The 12,799-nt window shown below is 41.1% G+C and overlaps 1 protein-coding gene across 1 annotated transcript in view; it reads left to right on the top strand.

Annotated features, from left to right (window-relative positions):
• The window catches only part of ZMPSTE24 (zinc metallopeptidase STE24), a 44,346-nt gene extending 42,567 nt beyond the window's left edge, over positions 1 to 1,779 (top strand). The window contains exon 10 of the mRNA XM_089665186.1: positions 1,089 to 1,779. Coding sequence (XP_089521312.1) covers positions 1,089 to 1,313 — 225 coding nt within the window. The 3' untranslated portion in view covers positions 1,314 to 1,779. The remainder of the gene's footprint in view (positions 1 to 1,088) is intronic.
• Positions 1,780 to 12,799: the final 11,020 nt, after the last annotated feature.

Here is a 12,799-nt window from a genome sequence, read left to right as displayed (position 1 = left end):
CTAAAGGCATAAAGACCCACAAAGAAAGAATAAGGGAAGACTGCTGCAGTTAGAGCCTGGCAAAGCATCAGGAGAAAACCCAGTCTTTGGAACCCATGGACATTACCAGACTTCAGGCAGTCATTGCCAGTAAAGGATTCTCAACAAAATGGTCAAATGAATATAATCATAAATAAAATATTAATTTTTAATTTACATTTGAGCGCCTGAAAATGGAGGGACTGTGTATAAAAATGGTTGCAGTTCCTCAAATTTGTACTTGATATTTATGTTCAACCCCTTGAATTAAAGCTGAAAGTCTGCACTTCCAATTTGGATTGTTTTGTTCTAATTTATTCTGGTGGCATACTGAGCAAAAGTATGAAAATTGTGCCTGTGTCCAAATGTATATGGACCTAACTGTGTGCGTGTGTAATTTTGCATTTCCGGGTAGGGGGCGCCGCCCTTGGCGGCTACAGCTGTCGATCACCAGGTGCTGGCTGGAGATTTCCCGCTAGAACCCGGCGATCGCTGAGGAACAGTGAAAGGGGAGAGGTCTCTATGTAAATAACACAGATCTCTCACCTGTCAGCACAGACATGTTGCAGATCTCTCACCTGCCAACACCAACAAAGCAGTATGTTTCCCTAGTAAAACACACAGAGCACACATAGTAAATCAGCAGTTAACCCTTTGATTGCCCCAGATAGCTCACCATTAGCGATCAAATACCTCCAAAAGAAAGCTCTATTTGTGGGGGGAAAAAAAGGACATAAATTTAATTTGAGTGCAGTGTTGCATGACTGCGCAGTTGTCAAAGTAATGCAGCGCTGTATCGCAAAACATGGCCTGATCAGGAAGAGGGCGTAAATCCTCTGGAGGGCAAGTGGTAAAAAAAAAATTCTCAAATAAAACTGCTCCTATAGTTCAAATGGCTGTTTGCCCAGAATTTAGCGTATGGTTCAATCAGGTTACAGTGGTGTGACTATAAGAACATTGGTCAGATTTACCATTATATGGTTGCCATTAAAGTTTGTCTATGGACAGTCATCTTGTATTGTTGTTCACCTATGCTGGGTTGAGTTATTCTTCTTTTATTTCTTCCCTAGGTTCTTTCATTTTGTTTGACTGTGCTGAGCCGGAGGTTTGAGTTCCAAGCTGATACCTTTGCTAAGAATCTTGGAAAAGCCAGAGATTTATATTCTGCCCTAATTAAACTAAATAAGGATAATTTAGGATTCCCAGTTTCAGATTGGATGTTTTCAATGTGGCATTATTCTCATCCTCCCCTGTTGGAAAGACTACAAGCTCTGAAAGGTGACAAGCAAAACTGACCGTATTTGCAATCACCCAAAGATATAAACCAAGAAGAAAACTTACACCAGTATCATTGGGTTTCTTTTGTCCCCCTTTGTCATTTTGAAATTCATAATGATCTACCAATTTTATGATACTAAATGTATCTGTGATACATTGAATAGGGGACATTTTAAGGACCTATGAAAAAGTGTATAAAATGTAAATTACATGTTTTTTTCTTAAATGACTTTATGCTTTTAATTGACATGTATACAATCCTAAAGCCTTATGTTGCCTTTTTATTAATTTAAATGAACTTTTGTTTGCTTCAGACTTTTTTTCTTTTTTTTTCCTCAGTGAGTTATTGTGGGTTCTTGTGGAGTTGAACAGGAACATTTTACTGTAATATATGTGAAGTTCATTTATTTTTCCTTGCAGCCATTATTCCAGAGAAAACCTTTGTCAGTAAAGCTGCAATTCAAATAAAAACTTTATATGAAATCAGGCTGTGTCAGGTTGTTTTATAAACCATGAAAAAACTACAGCGTGTAGCGCCACCAACTTCTGGGACCCAGAAAGAACCAATGTCTATTAGACGCTGTCCAGGACCCAAAGACCCAAGAGGGGTTACCCTTAAAACTTGTAAGCGGTGTAGCGGTTTTAGAAACCAGATGGCATCTTTTTTTTTTTTTTTTTTTTTTTAAGATTCCAAGTTTGTCTTTCAATTCAGTTGTACAGTTTATAGGTCACATTAAAGGTGGAAAGTTCTGAAATGATTTTCTTTGTCTCATTTTTTTTTTTACACCACAGAAACCTGACATTTTAACAGGGGTGTGTAGACTTTTTATATCCACTGTAATTGCATTTCCATGTTGTGTGTACTATGGGAGACCAGATATAGTAAATGCAGGGTCCTGGGTTTAACACTTTAATGTTATGGTACCAAAATATGTAAATGTAGCATTGACAACTTGGCAAAATTTGGAATAGAAACACTTTTAACGCATGATACGATCTGATGCACAGATATCTTGCCAGCAGATGGCAGTGTGATCCCAGAAAAAACATTTGCTGTTGGAGCTCTCAGAACTGAGATGCCATGGCCAATGGCAAAGGTAATGTGGTTTTGTTTCAGCTAATCATGGCTTTGCTTTAAACCAGGAAGTAGTTGCTGGAAGAGTTTGGCTTATAATAGCTACAGCCCAATATTGGTATAAAATTATGTCTATACCTGAAAAGTTAAAGTGAAACTATACTTAGGGTTACTAAACCCGTGATCCTGCATTCATTATATTTGGTCTTCCACAGTACACGTAAATGTAAACTACTAAATTCATTTTTTTTTCTCAGCAGCAGTATATAAAAGTCTTGTGCTTCTATCAGTGTCTGTCTGAGCACTGGTTAAATCTTGTAGAGGAGTTGTCATTCTCCTCTGACTGTTCTGAGGCTATGTGACCCCTGACCCTCTTAGACTATGCTGATCACATGCATCCTCCAAGAAAACCCAAAACACCACACATGCTCAGTTTGTGTATTGCTAGAGTGCCTCCTGAAGGGGAGGATCAGATAAGATGGGATCAAGCTGCTTTTTTACACAATGCAGAGGATTATCCTTTTAGGTTCCACAGTGAGTACAACAAGCATGCTTTACTGCATATACAGACTGATTTTACTGTTGTGGGTTTAGTAACACTTTTTTAAACTTTTTTTTATTTAGTGTTTTGTAAAATATATATATATATATATATATATATATATATATATATATATATATATATATATATATATATATATATATATATATATATTACCAGTGAACTAGCTGATTCACAAAGATGAAACAAATCCTCCTACATAAGTTGTACCTGTCTGGCTGCAGTCTTCTCTACATCCAAAGTGCTGAATTTATAAAGCTTGTTTGAGAATTTAGAAAAAAGTGGGAGAGTTGAAATTATACACAGATGAATTAAGTAAGGAAAGCGGATTGGACACTCTTTTCTCTCTCCCCTCTCCTCGAGATCTCACCTGTCACAATTTTTCTCTTGGTATCAGAAGTGATTATTGCTGATTGCAGACAAATGAAGCAGTAGCCAGAAATTAGACAAGTACACTCTATAGAGGGATATGCTTGTTCATGAAATTCATTGAAATTTCAGGGCCTCCTGGAGCTCTTGCCATATTGCACATGTGTGTGATTACAAGCTCCAATCTTTCAAGATCTGGAGTCTTCAGCTGTCTTTATTGGGTAGGTTGACATAAATTTCACATGTGCACATGAGAAATCCCTCAATGATAGACAACCACTTTTTTTCCATAAAAAGCTATGTTGGCTTTTTTTTTTTTTTAATTTTAACTGTGAAGTTACCCTAAACCAACTCTATTTTCAATTGTGCTTCTATATTTTCAAACTTGCCCATCCCTTCTGTTTTTTCCTTTTGTTGGAAACCTGTACCAGAACATGCAGAGGGGGTTCTATTGTTAACGTCTACAAAAATAGTGACATGCAGTACCATTTAAAAAAAAAACAAAAAAACTTGATTTCTTATAACCTACAGTTGAATATGAACTAATAACAGAATGGCACAATCATAAAACAAAACATGGCAACAAATGAAATGACCCCTGTTCAAAAGTCTGCATACTGTGTATTGCTCCCTTTAGCATCAATGACTGTGTGCAATCTTTTTTGTAGTAGTTGTCTAAGGCCCAAATTCTTGCAGCTGGTATAGCTGCCCATTCATCTTGCCAAATGCCTTCAGGTCCTGCAAAGTCTTTGTCTTGCAAAACCGCACATTTGAGATCTCCCCATAGTGTCTTGATGTTAAGGTCAGGAGACAGTGATGGCCACTCCAGAACCTTCACCTTTTTCTGCTGCAACCAGTGGACTGTCAACTTGGTCTTGGAATTTCCAGCATGACAATGACCCCAAGCACAAGAGCTTCCTATGCGCAGCTTTAGTGCAGAAGAATGCAAAGCCAGTATTTTCTGATGCCATGCTGTATTCATCTTGCCATTATTTTCCCTGTGCTTTTAGAGCTCACACACCCCAATACATCACTAAGCCACCACCATGCTTCACAATGGGGATAGTATTCTTGTCGCTGTTGACCCATCTCCAAACAGTGCCTATGGTTGTAACCAAAAAGCTCTATTTGGATCTTGTCACTCCAGATTACAGTGTGCCATAAGTTGTGAGGAATATCAAGATGTTGCCAGGCATGTTGTAACCAGACTTTTTTTTTGTGGTATTGGCACAGTAATGGCTTCTTTTGGACAACTTGACCATGCAGCTCATTTTTGTTCATGTATCGTATTGTGCTCCTTGAAACAACCATATCTTTTTTTTCTTTCTTTCTAGAGCAGCCTGTATTTCTCCTGAGGTTACCTGTGGGTTTTTCTTTGTATTTTGATTAAATCTTCAGGCAGTTGTGTCTGCAATCTTTCTTGGTCTACCTGACCTTGGTATCAAGAGATCCCAGAATTTTCCACTTCGTAGGATTGAAACCGCTTCAAACCGCATAGCGTGCGTCACCATACTGTGAGAAGTGGCTGATCACTTTAAGAATAGTCCCATACTATCATATAGGTCCAAGATAACAGTACACAACCCAAGGTGTCTGACATTAAAGCAGTCACTCCTCACAAAGACCTCTCCAGTGGGATCCTTCTGAGTTTTCCCTTGTACTAGATATATTTAGTGGAGAGAAATTAAGTCACCCATAGTGTAGTTTTTAAAATGTATTTTATTATGTATAAAGATTGCCACTCACATTAAAAAGGACCATAAACAACTTATTTCACGTGCTATGAAACAACCTTCTGGTCTCAACTGCGACCAGAATTGACATCACCTGGTTCTGTCCTCTGATGTATTGCATCACAGATCACGTGGTTTCCTCAGCGATGGGGGTCAGGTGATTGTCAGAAGATTTATAGAAGGGCGGAAGTGTACACACTACCATATTGATACAATACAACTCAATAGCTGGTGCTATAATGGAATTTGGTCACAAGATGGCAATATCATTCCTATTAACTACATATGGCTTATTCTAATAGGACAATGCTGGTAAATTGATACTCAAAAATAAATGAATTTAAAAAATGAAGCTGTAATTTCATTATTGGGCCACATGCTTAAATAACATTTGCTTTAATTGCTTTGAACAAGCATGCAGCTCAGATCTGACTTTGAAGCCAAAGCCCATGTTTCTGCTGCTGTCAGTGCTGTATCATACTCTAGTAGCATCAGCTACATACAGTATACAGAGCTGTGTTTCAGTAACATCATGGATGACTTCCCATCTGCTGAATGAACAAAACTGAGTTGGGCTGAATACTTCTCAAACATGTAACCTTGTATTTTTAAATGAAAACAAGGCTTCCTCTGCCTGGCTAAGGTCAAAATTTTGATGTCATCTGCCAGTCTCTCCATTTTGGGCAATCAGAGAAAGCCTTGTATTCATTCATAAAAATACAAGAATTCCCCTGAATGACCAAGAAGCACTCATCCTAGCTGCATACTGTATGTATGATACAGTAGTGGCAGAATACCTTGGTTATGGAGGTAGTTTCTTTGGGTCACCTTAACCTAAACAAACTATTGAAAGTGAAAATAAATCTGGACGTCTGCTTTAAGATAACTATTTTTCAACAGGTCAGCATGACATCCCACATGTCTCTCTCAATAAATGTGTGAATTAAAGTTCTAGAAATTACAAAATTGTTACTGGGTTAAATAGTGCTTCATTTTGTTACAAAGTGCAAAAACCACAAAATTAGTAACCTCGTCAGTGGAACCATAGCTTTTCATGCTTAACATTGCTCCTATTCTTGCCAATACAAGAAAATCCAAGAAACTGTTGGCCAAAATCAGAATTGTGATGCTGTCCAATGATAGTTGTAAAATGTTGAAAATCTATAGTTAAATTGAACATGTAAAACCATAAACTAAAAGAATGTATGTAGCGTGATGGCGCCCAATAATCACTTCACCGGTATGAAAGGGGGAGCGGTGTCCTCAAATGTTTCCAGTCATGTGAGGAAGGACGCCACTCTAACCACTCGTGGAGTCCTACGTGAAGATGGCCTCAGCCGTCGCTCCGGCCATGCCCTCTGACGCAGAACAGGCTTCATTTTCCCTGCACAGACCTGTACCAGAATGCGGTAAAACGCATCAATAACACACTGGAATGCACCCTATTAAAATTGAAGAAAAAGGGAAAAAAATTAACCGACCGCATCAAAAAAGGATCAGAAACGCATCTGGACTGCGTTTCTATAGTGTGAACCACCCCTAACACCCTAGTTACACCGATCCCAACTTTGCAATTGTGTGACTTACGATTTCAAAGTCAGATGACATGCCGATGTGAGGTGTGATTTCAGGACATCTGACACAGATGTCTATGCAAATCGCACCAAAAGTAATGCATGCCCTACTTTAGAAATCTGTTTAGTTCCGACTTGGAATGACCACTGTAATTGCAGACAATATGGTGCGACTTGCCATGAGATTTGAAATTTGTATGGCATGCAGATCGCATGCCAAGTCGCACCCAGTGTGACTGGGGTCTAAAGGCTAGTTCACATTAGATGCAGTCCAGTGCGTTTTTTTTCTGCATCAAAAATGCATGCACAATATTTTCCATGAATTCTAATGGCCCTAGTTCACACCAGTGTTGAAAAAGTAGAATATGCTGCATTTTTTCTGCACAGGACTGTACTGGAACATAGCAAACTGCACCATAATAGAGTGTGGTGTGAACTGTAAGCAAAAACATATTCGGAATGCATCCAGAGAGCATTTTCGTGGTGTGAACTGGCCGTAAAAGTCAGCAGCTACAAAAACTTGTTTGGCTTCAGGTGCCGGCATCTTAGGTAAGGAAGTGAACTGGTTTTCTACTGTGCATGCGTGAGTCGTGCTGTACTTTTTGAGTGGTCCCAGTCTTCTGGAACCTGTGATGTGTCCAAGAAGGCTGCAGGGGAAGGGGGGGGGGGGTTCGAACCACCGGCTCAGATCGCTCAGGCGCATCTGACCGGAAGTGGGAGCAGGTACCTGTCAAAACCAGGTACCTGCTCTCCCCTCCCCCCAAAAAAGTGCCAAATGTAACAGTGGGGGGGAGGGTATAAACAAGTGGAATTTCCCCTTTTGGGTGAAGTTCTACTTTTAAGTCAGGGGGGTGCATGAAAAAGGTGTCATTACTTACCTTATGTCTACAGTGGGGTCCCTCCAGTGCTGCAACCAGTCCCCTGCAGCCTTCTCTGTAAGTGCTACAACTCCAGTCACCTGAGTGTACAATACAGGGTTATTGTCCTTGTATTGTACAAAATGATGCAGAGACTCCAACCACAGACTATAGCTTTGAGCAGAGAACAAGAGCGCCACAGAGGGGTATAAGTTAGGTACTACAATTAGACATAGCAAGCATTTAACTCTTCCAGTGCAGAGAGGGGCCCACCATTGCAAGGGGGGATTTGATTTTCAATTCCTGGATTTGAGCATTATAGACAAATTGAAAAAGATTTCTTCACACTGTTCCCTCTGCTCAGAGGAGAAATCTCTCTTTTAGGAAAGGCTGATCACACCAATGACAGGTCACATGACCAGACTTTCCTCCTGGCTCTTTTTTTTTTCTTTCCTTCATTCAATTTAACTGCGACTGAAGCAAGTGGAGTGCACTGCACATATTAAAAAAACAAAACATTCTGCTGTGCATTCTTTAATTTCTAAGCAATGGTAAGGCCATACCCCTGCTTTATAAATAAATGTCTAAGCAACTATAGTCCCAACAGCCTAGGGGCCCTTAAAGAAGACTTGAAACGGAAATGAAAAAACAGGCACATTACACTGTTTCTATCCACTCGGTCATTTTATGCCTATAACAGCTGGTTAAAAAGAAATTCAAGTGTCACTTCCACAATTACCTAAAAAAGTAATTTTTTCCTAGCTATAATTATGAACTTAGATGGTGGTGCTGCTGCTGTAATAAAGCCAATCAATAATGTGAAAGTGAAAAATGTATAATCATGTTATGTGACACCAGCATGAGGTGATGATGACCACATACAGTGGAGGGGAGAACTGAGTGATCAGCAGTGTTTGAGCTCTCAGTTCTCAGGGTAAAGGCAATGGGGGACATATGCAGCATCAGATCAATTCTGCATCCACCCAGGTGAGTATACATTTTTTTTGTAAACCACAAACTTCTCTTTTAATTTGTTTCAGCTCCAGGTCTATGAGTTTTGTACCAGAGGCTGGTGCATTGTGGGGAAGAAGAAGACATGTCTGTACTACAAGGAGGAGGTGAACCTTAAAGGATAAATTCACCTTTTAGACAAAAATAATAAATGCACATTTTTCTGCAGGTGAAAAAAATGTGCATTTATTATTTTTGTTTGCAGGAGCCTGTAAAGCATTGCACCAGCGATCAGTAAATCGCTGGTGCCATGCAGGTCTGCAGACCTGTCAGAATATCTGTTTGGCCGTACGGAATATATACGGCCAAGCAGATATACTGGCAGGAAGCTTCAATGAACTACCACAGCACTCTAAAGTGCCGTGGTAGTTCATTGAAAGCTAAAAGCCCATAGCCGCTAAGGCTGCTGGGACTTGTAGGCACTCATTCACAGAACTGTTGAGTGACACGGCAGTGTGGGCGGAGCCCTGTATGGCCACGCTGTTTTCAAATCTGACAGGTAGTTCGGGGAGAAGTTTCCCTGTACTATCTGTCAGAGAGAGGGCAGCTGCAGCTATGGGAACCTGTTACATGTTCCACTCTAAAAACAGGTGGAACATGTAACATGTTCCCAAAGGTGAATTTATCCTTTAAGAGGATGTTCATCAACCTGTATCCTTGGTTGTTATCATATCCTCCTGTCTGATATGCACCCCTTGGCCTTTAATAATCAAAGCAGTGGGCCTCATTTTTTGGCGCCTGAAATAAGAACTGTTAGTTGCCTTTCAGGCACTAATCATACCCTTCACTCCAGGACTCAGGACATTATCTAGAGGGCAAAGGGTGGTTTGGGGGTAAATTAGAGCAATGTTAAGACATACCTTTAACCGCTTCTGTACCGCCATATAGCAGAAATACTGCTACAGGCTGGCACGGGTGCGCAAAATCATGTATATATACATAATTTGCGCTCCCGCGGGCCAGGGGGTGCGCGCACACAGTGATGGTCGGCCTAAGTCGAATGATCAATCCCTTTCCTATCAGGGATCTTCCTGTACCTGTGTTTACACTTACATAGGTACAGGAAATGATGCAATCTTTTCTCTTTGGGCACATTTCTTCCCAGAGAGAAAAGAAAGAAGACATGTGAGTAAAAGCACTACACTTGCACAGTTAGAACACATTTTAAGACACATTTAACCCCTTGATCATCCCCCAGTTAAACCCTTCACTGCCATGTCACCAGTGTCATTAGTACAGTGTACAGATTTTTTGCTGATCACTGTGTTAGTGTCGCTGGTGACTTCAGATAGCGTTAGTTGGCGTCCCTTCCAGATTGCCCGTTAGTACACCAGTTATCACATTTAACCACTTGATTGACAGGAACACGCTCACATACACAATAAACCTCCATTGCCAGTATAGTGTCTAAACGGATCAATATCTTTGATCAAATCAGCACTATACCAGTGTTCACATTAGTATAGTGTCCCCAAAAACGCAGCGTTAGAGGGATCAGCCTCGGAACCTGCCAGCACCTGCGTTTAGCCCCTATGCTTACCCCCCCCCCTTGAAAGTGCAGTGTCAGTAGATCACTGTCACTTGATTCATTGCACACAAGACCACAGTGTTCCCAGAATCAGGCCCGATCTCTGTTAGCACTTGCCAGTAATTTTTTTTTGTAGCGGTTCAAGCAGTCCCTGACAGCCAGGTGCTCTTTTTCCCATAATTCGCACTAGGTACCTATAAATTTAGTGGCCAAAACGTCAGGATTCTGAGTATGTTAGATAAGAGCGAAGGGGAGCACTCCATGACACAATCAGCCTCAGAAAATGAACCTGTAGACAGCAGCGGCACCCTGACAGATAGCTCAGACAATGGAGAAGAGGTCCCTGCTAACGTCAGACGTACCTGACCCCGTTCCTAAGTTGCTGAGATGTTACAATCGCATGATGACTTTCACATGTACTAGTGCCGCTCTACCATTTGGTGAACTGGAGAGCACCAGCGGCCTAGTACATCCTGGTCTTGCACATACCAGCACTGCAGTATTACTTGGTGACGTGGCGAGTCCCATAAGTGCAGTACAAGCTGGTGTGGTGGCGAGGACAAGTAGTGTCCCGCAGCCACCAAGAATTCACACACAGGCCCATAGAGCCCCTAGTATCCTTCTGGATATGCTTGCAAATCCCGATTGGCAGCCCACAAATTCTGGAGCACCCGTACTTCCCCCATTCACTGCCCAACATGGAATTCAGGTGGAAACAGCAAATTTAACTACTCCCCTTTATTTTTCGGAGTGGTTTTTCACGTAAGATCTGTATGCATTGATTGTGGATCAAAGCACTTTATATGCACAAGTTTATCGCCGCCAACCCAAATTCAAACCTTGCCAGACCATTCGCATGGAAACCCATTACTGTTTTTAAATTTTATGTTTTTTGGGGCCTAACCCTCAAGATGGGCATTACTAAAAAAAATTAATTGTGGTTGTATTGGTCCACAGACCCGATTCATCATATGCCCGTGTTCTCTGCTGCTATGGCCAGGCATAGATATTAAAATATGTGTTATGCATTTCAACAATACACTCTGTCGTCCTTGGGATGACCCTGAATTTGACCGACTCCACAAAATTCTGCCCCTCGTAAATCCCCTTAACCAAAAATTTGCACATGCCTATACTCCCCAGCAAAACATCTGCGTTGAGGAGTCCCGCATTCATTTTTCTGGCCGCTTTGCATTCAATTTCTCCCCAGCAAGCGTGTCAGATATGGCGTCAAGATATATAAGACCTGTGAGAGGGCAACAAGCCATTGTTTCAGATTTACGAGGGAAAAGATAGTCACGTGGAGCCCCCCGGATGCCCAGACTACATTGGGAGCAGTGGCAAGATAGTTTGGGACTTGGTGTCATCCTTTTTCCATATGAGGTACCACTTATACGTGGACCATTTTTATTCAAGCGTGCCACTATTGACATTTGTACAATCTTGGAAGTGGCACCGTGCAACCTAATCGGCTTGTAAATACCAGTCTTAGAAAGGGGGAAAAAAACTTGAGAAATGAGGAATTGCTCACAGTGAAGTGGAAGGACGTCCTGTCTTCCATTCACACAGACAGGACCATCCAAACTGTCATGGCAGCTGGTGTTGTTGAGAAGCCACTCTGTGTCCACGACTATAACCTTAACATGGGAGGGGTGGACATCAACGACCAGATGATGAAGCCGTACTTAATTTCCCGAAAAGCCAGACGCTGGTACAAAAAAGTGTGTATTTACTTCAATTAGCTCTATATACTACTTTTGTGCTTTACAAAGCGACTGGACAAGGTGAATCCTTCCTAAAATTCCAGAAAAAAATCATAATGGCCCTTTTGTATCCAGAAGGTGCTGTGGCCCAAACCCCAAACCCAGTTAGCCGGCTGCATGAGAGGCATTTTCCTGATGCCATTCCTGGTACCCCAACCCAAAGGACACCCCAACAAAGATGTTGTGTCTGTAGCAGACATGGAATTAGGCGTGACACTTTTTTTTGTCCCTCCTGTCCTGGCCAACTCTGCCTTGAATGCTTCTGTCGCTACCACACACTAGTGGAGTATTAGTATAGAGTACAGCACAGCACAGTTCAGGGCACATATTTACACAGGGTCTTGAAAGATGTTAGGTAGTCAGGAAACTGGCTATTGCATTTTGAGAGACCCTACAATCTGGTTTAAAAAGTTAAAAAAATAAGTACAAGTCAAAAAAATTAAGAATTTTAAAAAACAAAAATTGTTGTTTTTTTTTATTGTTGTCGTTGGTGTTGCTGTTCTACTGTTACGATTTTACTGTTTTATTGTTAACCATTGCGGGTTTCTTTGCAGGAATGCCATTCAGCTGCAGCACCGACTTGTTTATTCTGACAATGACATGAACTTGCTCTCAGAATATACAAAAGTCAGTGTGGGCAGCGCTGTTGGATGAGATTTTTCATCTGCAGTTAAAAAGAGCATATATGCCGAAGCATGGGGGCCTGGAGTGGCCAGTGGGTGGATGACCCCTATGCTTCAGTATATATATTTAAACATTTTTGGGCAAAATTCAATAAAAAAGTTGTTTTATTGTTAACCATTGCAGGAATGCATTCAGCTGCAGCACCGACTTGTTATTCTGACAGCAACAAGGTCTTGCTCTCAGAATATACATAAGTAGGTGTGTGCAGTGCTGTTGGATGAGATTTTTCATCCGCAGTTAAAAAAAAGAGCATATGTGTCGAAGCATGTGGGTCTGAGGGGGTCTGGGGCGGCCAGTGGGTGAATGGCCCCTATGCTTCGGTATATATTTAAAAAAACATTTTTGGC

Source organism: Staurois parvus, unplaced genomic scaffold, assembly GCF_062004578.1.
Source record: "Staurois parvus isolate SC_StPar_1 unplaced genomic scaffold, SC_StPar_1.0 ptg002140l, whole genome shotgun sequence".
NCBI classification, from domain to species: domain Eukaryota; kingdom Metazoa; phylum Chordata; class Amphibia; order Anura; family Ranidae; genus Staurois; species Staurois parvus.
Note: the sequence above shows the minus strand (reverse complement) of the source record. Positions and strands in the feature narration are given on the sequence as shown.